Source organism: Helianthus annuus, chromosome 10, assembly GCF_002127325.2.
Source record: "Helianthus annuus cultivar XRQ/B chromosome 10, HanXRQr2.0-SUNRISE, whole genome shotgun sequence".
Lineage (NCBI taxonomy): Eukaryota > Viridiplantae > Streptophyta > Magnoliopsida > Asterales > Asteraceae > Helianthus > Helianthus annuus.
Window position 1 is genome coordinate 142,057,231 of NC_035442.2, and position 12,835 is coordinate 142,070,065.

The 12,835-nt window shown below is 37.5% G+C and overlaps 2 protein-coding genes across 2 annotated transcripts; both read right to left on the reverse strand.

The window, feature by feature from the left end:
• Positions 1-5,928: 5,928 nt before the first annotated feature.
• LOC110885709 (30S ribosomal protein S20, chloroplastic) lies at positions 5,929-8,082 on the reverse strand. The gene is made up of 3 exons (XM_022133415.2): positions 7,798-8,082; positions 7,540-7,709; positions 5,929-6,321 (listed from the first exon to the last, which is right to left on the reverse strand). The coding sequence occupies exons 1-3, from the start codon at positions 7,937-7,939 to the stop codon at positions 6,082-6,084; spliced, it is 552 nt and encodes a 183-aa protein (XP_021989107.1). The 5' UTR covers positions 7,940-8,082; the 3' UTR covers positions 5,929-6,081.
• A 2,799-nt stretch (positions 8,083-10,881) lies between these two features.
• On the reverse strand, positions 10,882-11,388 carry LOC110882557 (uncharacterized mitochondrial protein AtMg01250-like). Its single transcript, XM_022130547.1, has one exon. It carries the CDS (start codon positions 11,386-11,388, stop codon positions 10,882-10,884), a length of 507 nt encoding a protein of 168 aa, XP_021986239.1.
• Between the last annotated feature and the right edge of the window lie 1,447 nt (positions 11,389-12,835).

Here is a 12,835-nt window from a genome sequence, read left to right on the forward strand (position 1 = left end):
GGACACACCACCAAGGGACCCGCTGCCCCTTATTTTAGACACACGTTGATGTTTGTTTTCTATACCTATATTTTTCGTGTTTTATACATGTGTTGGGTTGGTTACAAACCGGATTGTTTTTCAAACAAGTGATTTACTTGTTGGGTTGGTTGTAAACCGGATTGTTTTTCAAACAAGTGATTTTATTTGTAGGATCTAGGGCTGGCAATTCTGACACGAACACGATAACACGATACGAACTTACACGAAGTTAACAGGTTTCGTGTCTATAATAGGTCGACGCGATAAGACATGTTTAATTTCGTGTCGTGTTCGTGTCTTAACAAGTCGTGTCTGTGTCTTAACAGGTCATGTCACACACGATATGGCATGTTAAGACTTAAGACCATTATACAATACATGTTAGACCTGTTAATGTCTAAATATCAAACATGCAGTAACAGGTCGTGTTCATGTCTTAACAAGTTGTATGATACGTTTGTAAAATTTTCGTGTCTTAACAGGTCGTTTCGTGTAACCTGTTCGTGTTTGAAAAAATTGACACGATAAGCTTTCGTGTCGTGTTCGTGTTTACCTATTTCGAGTCGTGTCTTGTCGTGTTCGGGTCTTAACAGGTCGGATTGACACGATATGCCAGCCTTAGTAGGACCTAACTAAAAAGTGAATTACATCACAGTTATTAAGAAATATTTAAATACTACCCATAGTTTAAATACAATATTTATTAAAAGAGTAAAATGCCCGGATAGTCCCTGTGGTTTGCAGTTTTTTCACCTTTAGTCTCTAATTTTTCTAAAATTACAACAGTCCCTAACTTTTCAATTTTCGTTCCCGGATAGTCCCTGTGCCTAACATCCGTTAGTTTTCTTAGTTAAGAGGGTATGAAATGACATAAATACCCTTTCCTTAAAAAAGGCAAACCACAGGAACTATCCGAGCATTTAACTCTATAAAGAAAGAAAAAGTTCAGAAACTATGTGAGTTCTATATATATAGAGAGAGAGAGAGAGAGAGACTTCTAGAGAGAGAAACAAGAACAAGATAGGAAGATTCAGAGCATGATGCATTAGAATTGTGCTTTCAGAAGCCTAATACTGCAAAATTGTTGAATCCACAACAATATTTCACCATTTTCTGCAACTTTTTGTGATTGATTCGTGTTTCCGGTGATAAAAATCTGCAAATCGGTGATTGTGATGGTGATAGAAGGTAAGGAAAGTTGTTGTAGTAGAAGCATGTCGCCGTCGCCATCGCGTACGGCGGCGAATAACAACAGCGGTCACCGGCTTAGATGAAGAAGCTTGAGGTTTATAACGAGGTGCTTAACCGACTCAAAGAGTCTAATAATGAAGAGGCTAATGAACCTGGATTTGATGGTAAACTTCTCGCTCATTTCAATTGTTTAGGGATGGGTGGTTGATGGTGGAGGCGGGTATAGGTTTAGGAGGCAGAGCAGTGGTGATAGAAGGGGATGGCGGTGGCGGCGGTGGTGGTGGTGGTGGTGGGGAGTGGTGGTGGTGGCGGATTCGGGTAGGGGATTGATTTAGTTTGATGAGTAATGATTTATCTGAAGATCTAGATTTGATTTACAGGTGGTGGGGGTTGGTTTAATCTGATTTGCAGGTGGGTGATGGATGTCGAGAAGAAGAAGAAGATGATGATAGGGGGTACGGTGAGGGTGGGGTAGGTTGTGGTGCCCACTTGAAATTTGACTTATTAATTAGATTTTTATTTTTTTTATTTATTAAATGCCCAAATAGTCCCTGTGGTTTGCCCCTTTTAAGGAAAGAGTATTTTTGTCATTTCACACCTCTTAATTGAGAAAACTAACTGATGTTAGGCACATAGACTATCCAAGAACGAAAATTGAAAAATTGGGAACTATAACTGTAATTTTAGAAAATTATAGACTAAAGATGAAAAAAGAAACAAACCACAAAAACTCTCCAGGCATTTAACTCTTATTAACTTTTCACAATTAGAAAGAGTCCCCACATCTAAAAATGTGTGACACACACACAATCATCCACCTACATAAAAACATCTGACTATCCACATGTCTCCTAACATAAATCATAATTGCAAGTGCTCAAGAGCATATTATAAAATCGAAGGCTTGTCACACTGAAATATGTTATCATGGTTCGATGTATCGACTTGGAGAAGTTGGAGCCGTGGTTTCCTCTGGAATTCGTGATGGTCTAGGTCACCAGCGTTATCTGCGATATCAGGCGTACGTGACCTTTTGCCAATGGGTGTACCAGGTGGGCGGGCTTTGACATTCAGAAAATACATTATGTATTTGATTTGGGCCCAAAAGCAACATACTCTTAATTGGGCTGGTTATCTGGGCTTCCAGATTATAATTTATAAGTGTTAGGCCACGAAGTAAAGGTGTACAACCCAAACCGATTTGAGCCCAAGGTAAAAAAAAAAAAAAAAAAAAAAAAAAAAAAAAAAAAAAAAAAAACCACACTGGTTTACAAGCCGAACTGGTTTGGGCTCAAAGTCTCAAACCGACTTTTGTACTGTATATTTCTCTCCTCTCCTCCCCTCGTTTTCCTTTTCTTCATTTCTTTTCAATCTAGATTTTTATAAACTCAAACAAACTTTTAATTCCGTGACTTCTTATTAATAAAAATTGGATAACCCCTTATCTCCTTAGACTACTCGGAGTGGAGGGGTTTGAAAGGAGGTCATGAAGCAACGCATGGTTGCCACGTTAGCAGAATGGGCTTTCCCTGCCCCTTCAAGTCCCAAAAAGCACGGGGTGGTTATAGACGTGCAAGGGCCCCACCTTTTTTATTAAAAAATAAAAATAAAAAATAAACAATCCACCAATCAACAACCTCCAAACACAATCCACCACTCATCGCACGCCACATCACCGCCCAAAAGACCCCACGCCGGTTAGTCTTAGGTTTGTCATTCCAAAAAAAATGTAAACTCAAAATATATAAAAGAATCTCTCTCATGGATATTAATAAATTAAAAATATAAACAGAGAAAACGTTTGTAATAGAAACATCAATACACCATCGAATCTTTTTGTTTAGGGAGAAAAATGAATGGCCAAAGGAAATTACCTTTAGAAAATAGGCCAGGACATAAGGGGGAAAGAGTGATATCGGGGAGTGGGGTTGCCGCACGGGGAATGATACCGGGTGGTGGATCGGTGAGTAGGGAGTAGGAGAGAAGGGGTATTTTCGGTGAGTATTATACTCTCCACCCTAAGCTTATATAGACTTTTAAAAAGTATTTCATCCTTTTCTTTTACCCTGTAAAATTGGCACTACAAGCAGTTTTGTTTAGATATGCCATGCAAAGGAAGACAAATAAGGGGTTGGTTTACAAATGAACCTAATTCTTTCTCTCTCTCTCTCTCTCTCTCTCTCTATATATATATATATATATATATATATATATATATATATATATATAGGGGACCGCTAAAATGAGAACCACCTACAGTTGTAAGAACCATGAGAACTTTTTGATCTTGTAGAACAAAACGTACGAAAGGCATAAAAAAGGTAAAAAAACGTGGTGACATTTTCGTAATTATTTACTCGTAAAGTAATTTTGATCTTGTAGGATAATTTTGTAAAATGACCTTGTAGGGTAATTTTGATCCTATAGGGTAATTATGTAGAGTATCATAATTAATCTACAAATGATCTGGTAGGGTAATTTTATCTTGTAGGGTAATTTTGTAGAGCATCATAATTAGTCTACAAATGATCAGGGTAATTTTGATCCTGTAGGGTAATTACGAGTAAAATAATTTACGAAAATGCCACCGCATTTTTTTTTAACTTTTTCATGTCTTCGTACGTTTTGTACAATAAGGCCATTTGTACATGAGGGGACCGCTAGAATGAGAACCACCCCGAGTTGTAAGAACCACGAGAACCGCGACCCGCGGGTGGCCGTTGACCACGAAATTTTTTTACACCTAGATCCGTATATTTTAAGACCGGGTGTAAATTTTGGGTTCAAACGGCGCACCCGAGGGGGTAGTTTTTTACGCCCAAAGTTTGGGTTTTTTTAATTTTTTTAATTTTTCTTTTTTTTTTAACCAAACTTTGGGCGTAAAAAACTACCCCCTCGGGTGCGCCGTTTGAACCCAAAATTTACACCCGGTCTTAAAATATACGGATCTAGGTGTAAAAAAAATTTCGTGGTCAACGGCCACCCGCGGGTCGCGGTTCTCGTGGTTCTTACAACTCGTGGTGGTTCTCATTCTAGCGGTCCCCTTGTACATGATACCCTATATATATAATATATATCATACTATGGGTATGTTTGGCATGGAGCTTTTAGGAGCTTCTAGCTTTAAGCTTTTAAGAAAAAAGCTCATACTTAATAAAAAGTCTTGTTTGGTTGAAGGAGCTTTAAGCTTTTAGGTTAGGAGCTTGAAGCTTTTGGTTGAACGCTACTACTAGTAGCGTTTAGAAGGAGCTACAAGCTTTTAGGGAAAAATGACTATTTTAACCTCTCAAAATAAGAAACTTTTTAATGCACCAACTTTCTAAATTTTTAGTTATGTCCATTTTGGTAGTTTTATACATTTTATTAAACGCTCCAACTACTCTACCAAACACCAAATATATCTAAAAAGCTACAGCTAGTAGCTACCAGCTTCCAGCCACCAGCCACCAACTTCCAGCTACCAGCTACTTTTGCCAAACATACCCTATATGGTCAACAAAAATAGTCATGTCAACATTTTGTCTTACTTGAAAACTTATTTCTTCTTACTTTGATCAGTGTAGTTTTTATAATTTTAGATATCATAATATACAAAACTAAACTAAATTGAATTTTTTTTAAGTAAACAATAAAACATGCTAGTATTTATGGGACTAATACCACTTCCTAAAGCACTAGTAATTATAATGGCACAGCATATCATGACCACAGTAAATGACATCAATATAAACTATGGATGCTAGGTTGTTTACGAGTTGAACCAAGCGGACCCATGATCAAATCAAGCTTACCTCAAATTTTAAACGAGTCGGATCAAGCTCTCCTCAAATTTAAACGAGTCTGATCGATTTGAATTTATATAAGCAAGCTAAAAAGTGAAGTTGAACCCGGCTCGCTTTGATCTCATGCCAACTTGGCTCAACTCGTTTTTCTATTACTTTTTACTTTCTTTTGATCGTTTCCAAACACTTTGGGTAAATTCTGGCAAGTTTGAAACCACCACCTATGTTCTATATGCGTCAGTATCTGCATCTCCGTCGAACATGGCCCCAATGTAAAGTCTCTTTGGCTGATGATGAAGACTTGAAGGGAAGATGTAGTGAAGACAAATATGGAGGGGATCTGCGGTCGGAAATCGCCACCCCCAGGTATAATCATCAAGCAAATACACATAATATAACACATCATAGTAACATTTAATTCACACCAATCAACGTTAACTGGAACAAAGTTTAATCAATCAAACAATATAGAAAACAATTAAACCCTAGTCCCGGTTGTGATCACTAGGCGCAAATTGGTTTCGCTTTACCAATAAAATGTTTAATTACAAATAAAACATGTCAAGTGAGATAAAAGGGTCAAAATTCCAAAATGTATTATTTCAAATAACTTTCCAAAATCACAAAGTCAACAAAAAAAAAGTTTAGAATATTAGTAATACTACCAAAATAATATCCACAGAAACTGAAATGTCTTAACTTGGTTTACCATCCACTGAGTTAAAAAGATTATACATGTAAATGTTAATACCTTATCACCATCAATTGTTCTACCCAACTATCATGGCAGCACCAGAAGAATTCAAGTTTTAAGATGGAAATTCCTAAGTTTATTTGTACTTAAAACTGGTTAAACCGATAAATCTAGCAAAAAAAGGAACGGGTTAAACTCATTTTAAGGGTCAAATGAGTTGAAAACACAGATTACCATCAGTAGATAAAACTAGTCATAACTTTTTATATCAAAAAGGTGAAACCATAAACAAATCACAGGGCTCAATAGCTTGAACATTGAGTATGAATTCTGCTAAAAAAATTCCTCCAAATACATAATCTACAATAGCAAAGATGCCAAAAGATACATATCTCAAACAGTGGCTGTGGCAGGTGTAGGTTCAGGCGCATACCAGCCATGGTGAATCTCTACAGCTTTCTTTCTTCTAGCGAGACGCGATTTCCTCCTCGCCCCAGTGTTCTTGTGCAATGTCCCTACCTGTATTGCTTTGTCAATCACCGAATAAGCCTCTGCAATCAGCTTCTCAATACCAATAACCTCTTCAGGCTGTGCATCGGTCTTCTTTCTGAGTGCATCCAACTCTTCCAGAACCTATAAACATACATAAAATGCCCGTAAGGTATTGTGTATTATTAATCAACTATATATAGGGATACAATACTGATAATTACAAAGGAAACCTAATCAAATATTATCGTGTAACTATGGTAATGATTATTACAATAAACCCTATTAGTGCATCCAACTCTTCCAGAACCTATAAACATTGATACGACCGTCTATTCACTTTGACTTTCTAGGTCAAATCTGATGCTCATACAAAGGGGTGTGCATGGGTCGGTTTAGACCCAAAACCGTAACCATAACCGAGGTGTCGTTTCACATAATAGAAATTTATCACAAGAAAAACAAGTCAACTTTCTACAAATGGTGAACTCATTCAGTGATTCCTTATATGTGTTATATAATATTAAACTAAACTTTGCAATCTGTTTTATTCTATCAAGCTTTGCGATGAAACTTGATTTTTAGTTTGCAACCAAATCAGTGATTAGAAGCTTGATTTTGAAAACCTTGCAACCAAATCACTATTAACCCTCATGTTTCTATCATCTATGTTGACATGAAAATATCTTATTAATCCCATAACAATAATAAAAACCAAGAATGTTACAGTTGATCTAAAACTGTATAATCACCAATGGTTAAAATGTTGGAGATGGAAAATCATAAAATATGAACAGATATCAGATGAAACTTGCTTTAGAACTATCAGTTCGGTTAACCATAGCTTTAGTAATACTCTGTTCGGTTCAGTTTTGTCGGTGATGGGAGCCTAGATAACCGAATTGATAGTTCTATGCAGTTAATATCGGTGATATCACTGAATTATTAGTGTTAAATTGCTATATATATAAATTCTGCATGATATTAAAATTACCGATATCTCGCCGAGATAACCTATATCTCAAATATCGGTCTCTGACCAATATCCGATATTTTACTGCATCAACTGCATAGGTTCTATAGCAAGTTTCGTCTGATATCTGTTCAGATTTTTATGATTTTCCATCTCCAAAACTCGGTTTGGTTCAGTTTTGTTGGTGATGGAAGCCTAGATAACCATAAATCATTAAAGCGACCCACTGGTTTTTGGTACGGTTCGGTTTCATCGGTTACAGGTCAGTGATACAAGTGTAAAATTGGATTTAGTTGCAGCATTATCTATATGTAACACTTGTACTGGAATCCAAATTGATAAAATAAATCTAAGTAATTCTAACAGAAAAAAGAAAGAGATTATTATACCTTCTTCATCCGAGTTCTAATTTCAGATTTGCGAGCTTTATTATACAGACGCCTCTTCTCAGCTTGACGAGCTCTCTTGGCTGCAGAATCAGCTTTCTTCCCAGCCTCACACACAATTGAAATCGACCTACCAGATTGCCTCCCGATAATAGGGTTTACAGACACTAATCCTGTAAATTCAATCAATATGTATCAGTATCCGTGAAATTAATAGATGATATTTTGTATGTGAACCGGATAGAAGCAGAAATTGCATACCAGTGGAGAAGGCGTTGAATGATGAAGTGTTGGCAGAGAAGCTGAGAGGCTTGAATGCGGTGGCGGAAGGGCGTGAAGAGGAAAGAGAGATGGACTGAAACCTACCGGAAAGGTAGAGACATTGAGCTGCTGTTGCCGCCATTGTTGAAGCTCCGAGAGGGTTGGTTGTTTGCAGGTTTTTGTGAATGGAGTCTTATCTTATCCGGGATGAAGGAGAGATCAGAGAAGATTTCATTTCAGGGTTTTAATGCCCTGGATTAAAATATGAAAAAATATTAAAAACAGTTACTATTATTTTTTAATTGAAATTATATAAGAGAGAAAAAAAAACTAGCGTTAAAGGGGTGAGGTGGGGTGTTAAATTGGTAAAGGAAACATTTTGAGAGGGGAGGTATTGCGTTCAAGTTCTACAGACGACAAGAGTAAAGAAGTTTGTTGTTCAAAAAAAACTGTAGCGATACAGAAGTAGTACACCGCCTCGTATGGTTGGGCATTGTTAAGTATTCAATCGTATAACGGTCTTGTCATTGCGATGACAAAATTACGCTTGTAGAATCTATAGTTTGACACTTAGGTTGTGCATGCAAGTATGTGAATTAACTTAGTATACAAATTGCCATGTTGGATTTGAGACAATCTTTTAATACGTATGCTATGTAAACAAACTTGTATACTCGCTAATCTTTGTGTTGATTTTATTTTAATACATATTGCAGGAAATGCATGATGAAACTCGGAAATCTACTTAGGGTAGATTAGAAACGCGCCAAATTTCTATGTTTTGTGTTTCCATGGTTTGATTATCTTATGGACAAGTTGTTGTATTTTCTTTACAATGTTGTACTTGGAATAGAAATAAGATCCTGTTACTTAAATTATTGTCACAATTAGTTGTTATGAAGTCTCGAACAATCTTGTTTTCGTCTCACTCCAATATTTCCGCGATCGATTAGGATGTGACAATATCTTTATTATTTTATATATTATTATTTTGACCCGTTTCATATTTTTACCCTTTATTCTATTTATGGCCTTCAATATACCTGCTATATTGCTATATTGTTGATTTTAGCCTCTAAATTTGTCAGCTTAACCGACGTTTATTTGTTTTGCTAACAAATTGTTCAATTATGTTTATATTTGTATTAGTAAATTTTCCCTTATTTAGGTACCAATGAAGGTGGTCTTACGTCATGCTACTCATTCTTTTTTCTTTTTCGGTTCTCCAATTTGCTTCCTCTAATGTTGATCTAAACATTTAAACTTAGGTTTGTTATTAGGAACGTGAAATAAATAATAAAAAACAATTAAAAAGATAAATGATGACGTAATAATTATTCAGAGAAATGTAAGATGATAAACTACGGATACTTGTGTCATGCAATCAATGCTCAATATTTGAGACGCTATACGATTTAGTGTACAGAAGGGGTACTCACACATCCCCCTAAAAATATCTACACATCCTCTAAACCCTACACACCCCTCATTGCCCAATACGCCTCAAAATGACCTCTCACATACGCCCTCATAGCTCTATACATTTGAAAATGATTCCTACCATGTAATTAATGCCAATCATTGGGTGTCAGCCAATGATTACCCAATGTTTGGAATGTATATATTTTTTTTTGAAAAAAAGACGGATATATTATAAAACTCAAGCAAAATGCTCAAGAAACAGTACAAACGACAAAAGGAAAAAGTACATTACTACAAGAAACAATTTAGAAACTAAAACTCCGCCATATCTCCCAATTAATCTCCGAGAGGCCAGCCCGGTTCTTAATCCAAGTGTGCGCTATAGCTTTGATGTCCCCAACCAGCTTTGTCATTGAGAAAGTTTTTTGTTTGAAAATCATATCATTTCTCATTAACCAAATACACCAACAGGTAGCCGCCGCAACAAAATATGCAGACCTTTTTTTGTTCTTTGAACATGTATGCGAATGGATAAGTTCCAGCAATTGTACGACACTCAAAATATAACTCGGAAGAGGTATTTTTAACCATTGGAAAATCACGGTCCATACTTGTTGAGCCGTATCACATGTTATTAGAAGGTGGTCCGCCGATCCCCGCGAATTGTTGCATAAGACACAGTTTGTGGAAGGTAACGGAACGTGACAAATGTGGAGAGCTTCCCTTGTTGCAATTTTGTCGAGTATCACTCGCCACAGAAGGCAGTTAACCTTTTTTGGAATCCAATGTAGCCATCTAAGTACCTTGGTTTCATTTAGAGTGTCAATGTGATCCATTTCCTCCCTCACCGAGCTCACCAGAAAATCGTCAACCTGTGAACCCGATTTCCACAGCCAAACATCTGATTTTCGCTGAATAACTACCTTATCAAGATCTGTAATGCATTCAGTCCATTCAGCCACTTGTTCTTCTCCTGTAAGTGTATTATCACTGCCCCAGATCCATCGGTGCCGTTCTGAGAGAGATTGTAGCGATCCGATACTTTACATCTTTTGTCACTTTCCTGTGCGTATAGATTAGGATACCGAGCACTAAGTAGACAGTCTCCCACCCAATTATCCAACCAGAAAAGAGTCTTATCACCATTACCAATGATCGGAGTAAGTCTTTCTTGTACGTTGAATGATTGGTTTTGAGAGAAACGACCCATATTGATGATAGACTTCCACACCCCACCAATGGAGTTTTTCATTGGAATATATGATTGACACATACTACCTGCGTGAATGGCTGTAATCACTCTTGCCCACAACGAATCTGGCTCATTCTTGTAACGCACAGCCCATTTGATCAGTAAAGCTTTATTTGTAGAGGCCAAACTACCAATACCCAAACCCCCATTGTTTTTTGGTGCTACAACTTTGTACCATGAAACCCAACGAACTTTATTTTTATCCGTACATCCCCCCCACAACAACTTTCGCCGTATCCTTTCAAGGTGTTTTAACACTTGAATCGGTGCACAAAAGAGTGAAAGATAATAAGTGGGAAGATTACCTAGAACCGCTTCGATGAGTGTAACTCTTCCTCCGAATGAAAGTGTACGAGCTTTCCATAAAGTGAGTTTTTCCTCAAATCTGTCAATTATCGGTTTCCAATTTTTTACCAATCCCATGTCGATCCAACCGGGAGTCCTAGGTAGGAGAAACGAAGCACACCCGTTTTGCAATTTAGAATAAAGGCCTTTTGTTCAACCACACCCATATCTACTCCTACACCGAATAATTGGCTCTTGTTAAAATTAACCTTAAGACCCGAGGATAGATTGAAACATCTCAGTAATCTTGAAAGGTTTTGAATGTTTGATTCCGACCATTCTCCCACAAATAAGACGTCATCCGCATAGAGTAGATGGGAGATGGTAGGACCATTGTTTGGCATTTTGCACCCTTTGAAAATCCCACTAGCGTTTGCCGTGACCGTAGCCACATGTAGCGCTTCCATAGCAAGAATGAAGAGTAGAGGGGATAGTGGGTCTCCTTGGCGTACACCACGCTCAATCTTGAACTCTAGTGTAGGTGAACCATTAACTAGTATCGAGGACCTCGCAGATGACAGGATACCCATAATCCATTTTCGCCATAAAGCCGGGAAATCCATTTGTGACATCGTTGAATCAAGGAAGCTCCAACTGACTGAATCGAAAGCTTTTTCAAAGTCAACTTTGAACAACATCATCTTTTTTTTTTAGTTTTCTTACTCCATGAGATAAACTCATTTATTATTAACAATCCCTCTAGTATATTACGTCCTTCAATATACGCTGTTTGAGTGTCGCTCACCACATTTCCAATCACTCGCTTAAGTCTTTTGGCCAGCACCTTTGAGATAACCTTTAAGATACAACCAATGAGGTTAATCGGTCGGAATTCACTTATGAGTTGTGGATTTTTAGATTTCGGCACCAAAGTGATAAAACTCGAGTTGCAACCCCGACTTAGCTTTCCATGTACATAGAAATGTTCTAATAGTTTGACAAAATCCGCTTCTAGAATATCCCAGAACTGTCTAATGAAACTGAAAGTAAAACCATCTGGCCCAGGGGCCTTGTCCCTGCCACAATACCAAACTGCCTCCTTTAACTCCTCTTTGGAAAAACGTTTTACTAACATGGCTGATTGATCCAGTGAAAGTACCTTAAACCATCATTAATGAAGCACGGTCTGTTGTGATTTTCCTCTCTGAAGAGATTCTCAAAGTAAGACTTAATTTCCTCCTTAAGAGAATCCGGTTCCGAGACCCATATGTTGTTGAAGCTGAGTCCATTTATTCTATTTTGCTTTTGATGGCTTTTGATAATTCCATGAAAAATGAGGAGTTTTCATCTCCTTCCGTTAACCATTTGACTTTTGCCCTTTGTTTCAGGTCCTCCAGATTGTTATCTTCTATCTCTGCCAGTGTTTTGACCCATATCTCTCTGTTTATAATTTCCTATTCCGTTAAAAGTGCTGACTCAGCTTTGATATCTAACTCTTCAATCTTCTTACCAAGATCTCGGGTGATTTTGCTGTCTCGGATTTTTTGTTCCCCCCTCCATTGTTTTAACGCCATTTTGACAGCCTTCAACTTCTGACTTACTGACTTATCCGGTGGATACATTTGCTGAATTTCTGTATACGATTTTGTAACAATATTCTGCAGTCTTTTTCATTTAACCATAAGTTGAAAAATCGAAACGGAGGGGTCCCATAGAATACTTCGGCACATTTCAACAGTAACGGCCGATGATCCGACCTATATCTCGGCAAACCAGTGGGTATTGCAGACGGCCATTTAGAAAGGAAAGATTGGCATACCAGTACCCTGTCAATTTTGCTTAAACGCTTGCCGTCATCCGATCGATGTGTGAAAGAGCACCCTATCATAGTGTATTCGGATAAAGCGACTAAACAGATAAACTGATTGACGAAGTCAGCGGCTTAAGGATTAAATTTCGAGTTTTTCCTTTCACATGGTTCTCGTACACAGTTAAAATCACCCAGCAGCATCCATGAGCCGTTATACAGATTCATTAGATTGAGTAATTCCAGCCACATATCCTTTTTTAGGTTGTTAT

What these genes read in the sequence shown, in the direction of transcription:
- LOC110885709 (XM_022133415.2), bottom strand. Translation starts at nt 7,939, where the DNA reads ATGGCGGCAACAGCAGCTCAATGTCTCTACCTTTCCGGTAGGTTTCAG. An exon ending in ATTCAACGCCTTCTCCACTG is followed by an intron (nt 7,710 to 7,797) that starts GTATGCAATTTC and finishes TTGAATTTACAG; the next exon opens with GATTAGTGTCTGTAAACCCT. An exon ending in TTAGAACTCGGATGAAGAAG is followed by an intron (nt 6,322 to 7,539) that starts GTATAATAATCT and finishes GTATGTTTATAG; the next exon opens with GTTCTGGAAGAGTTGGATGC.
- LOC110882557 (XM_022130547.1), bottom strand. Translation starts at nt 11,388, where the DNA reads ATGTCACAAATGGATTTCCCGGCTTTATGGCGAAAATGGATTATGGGT.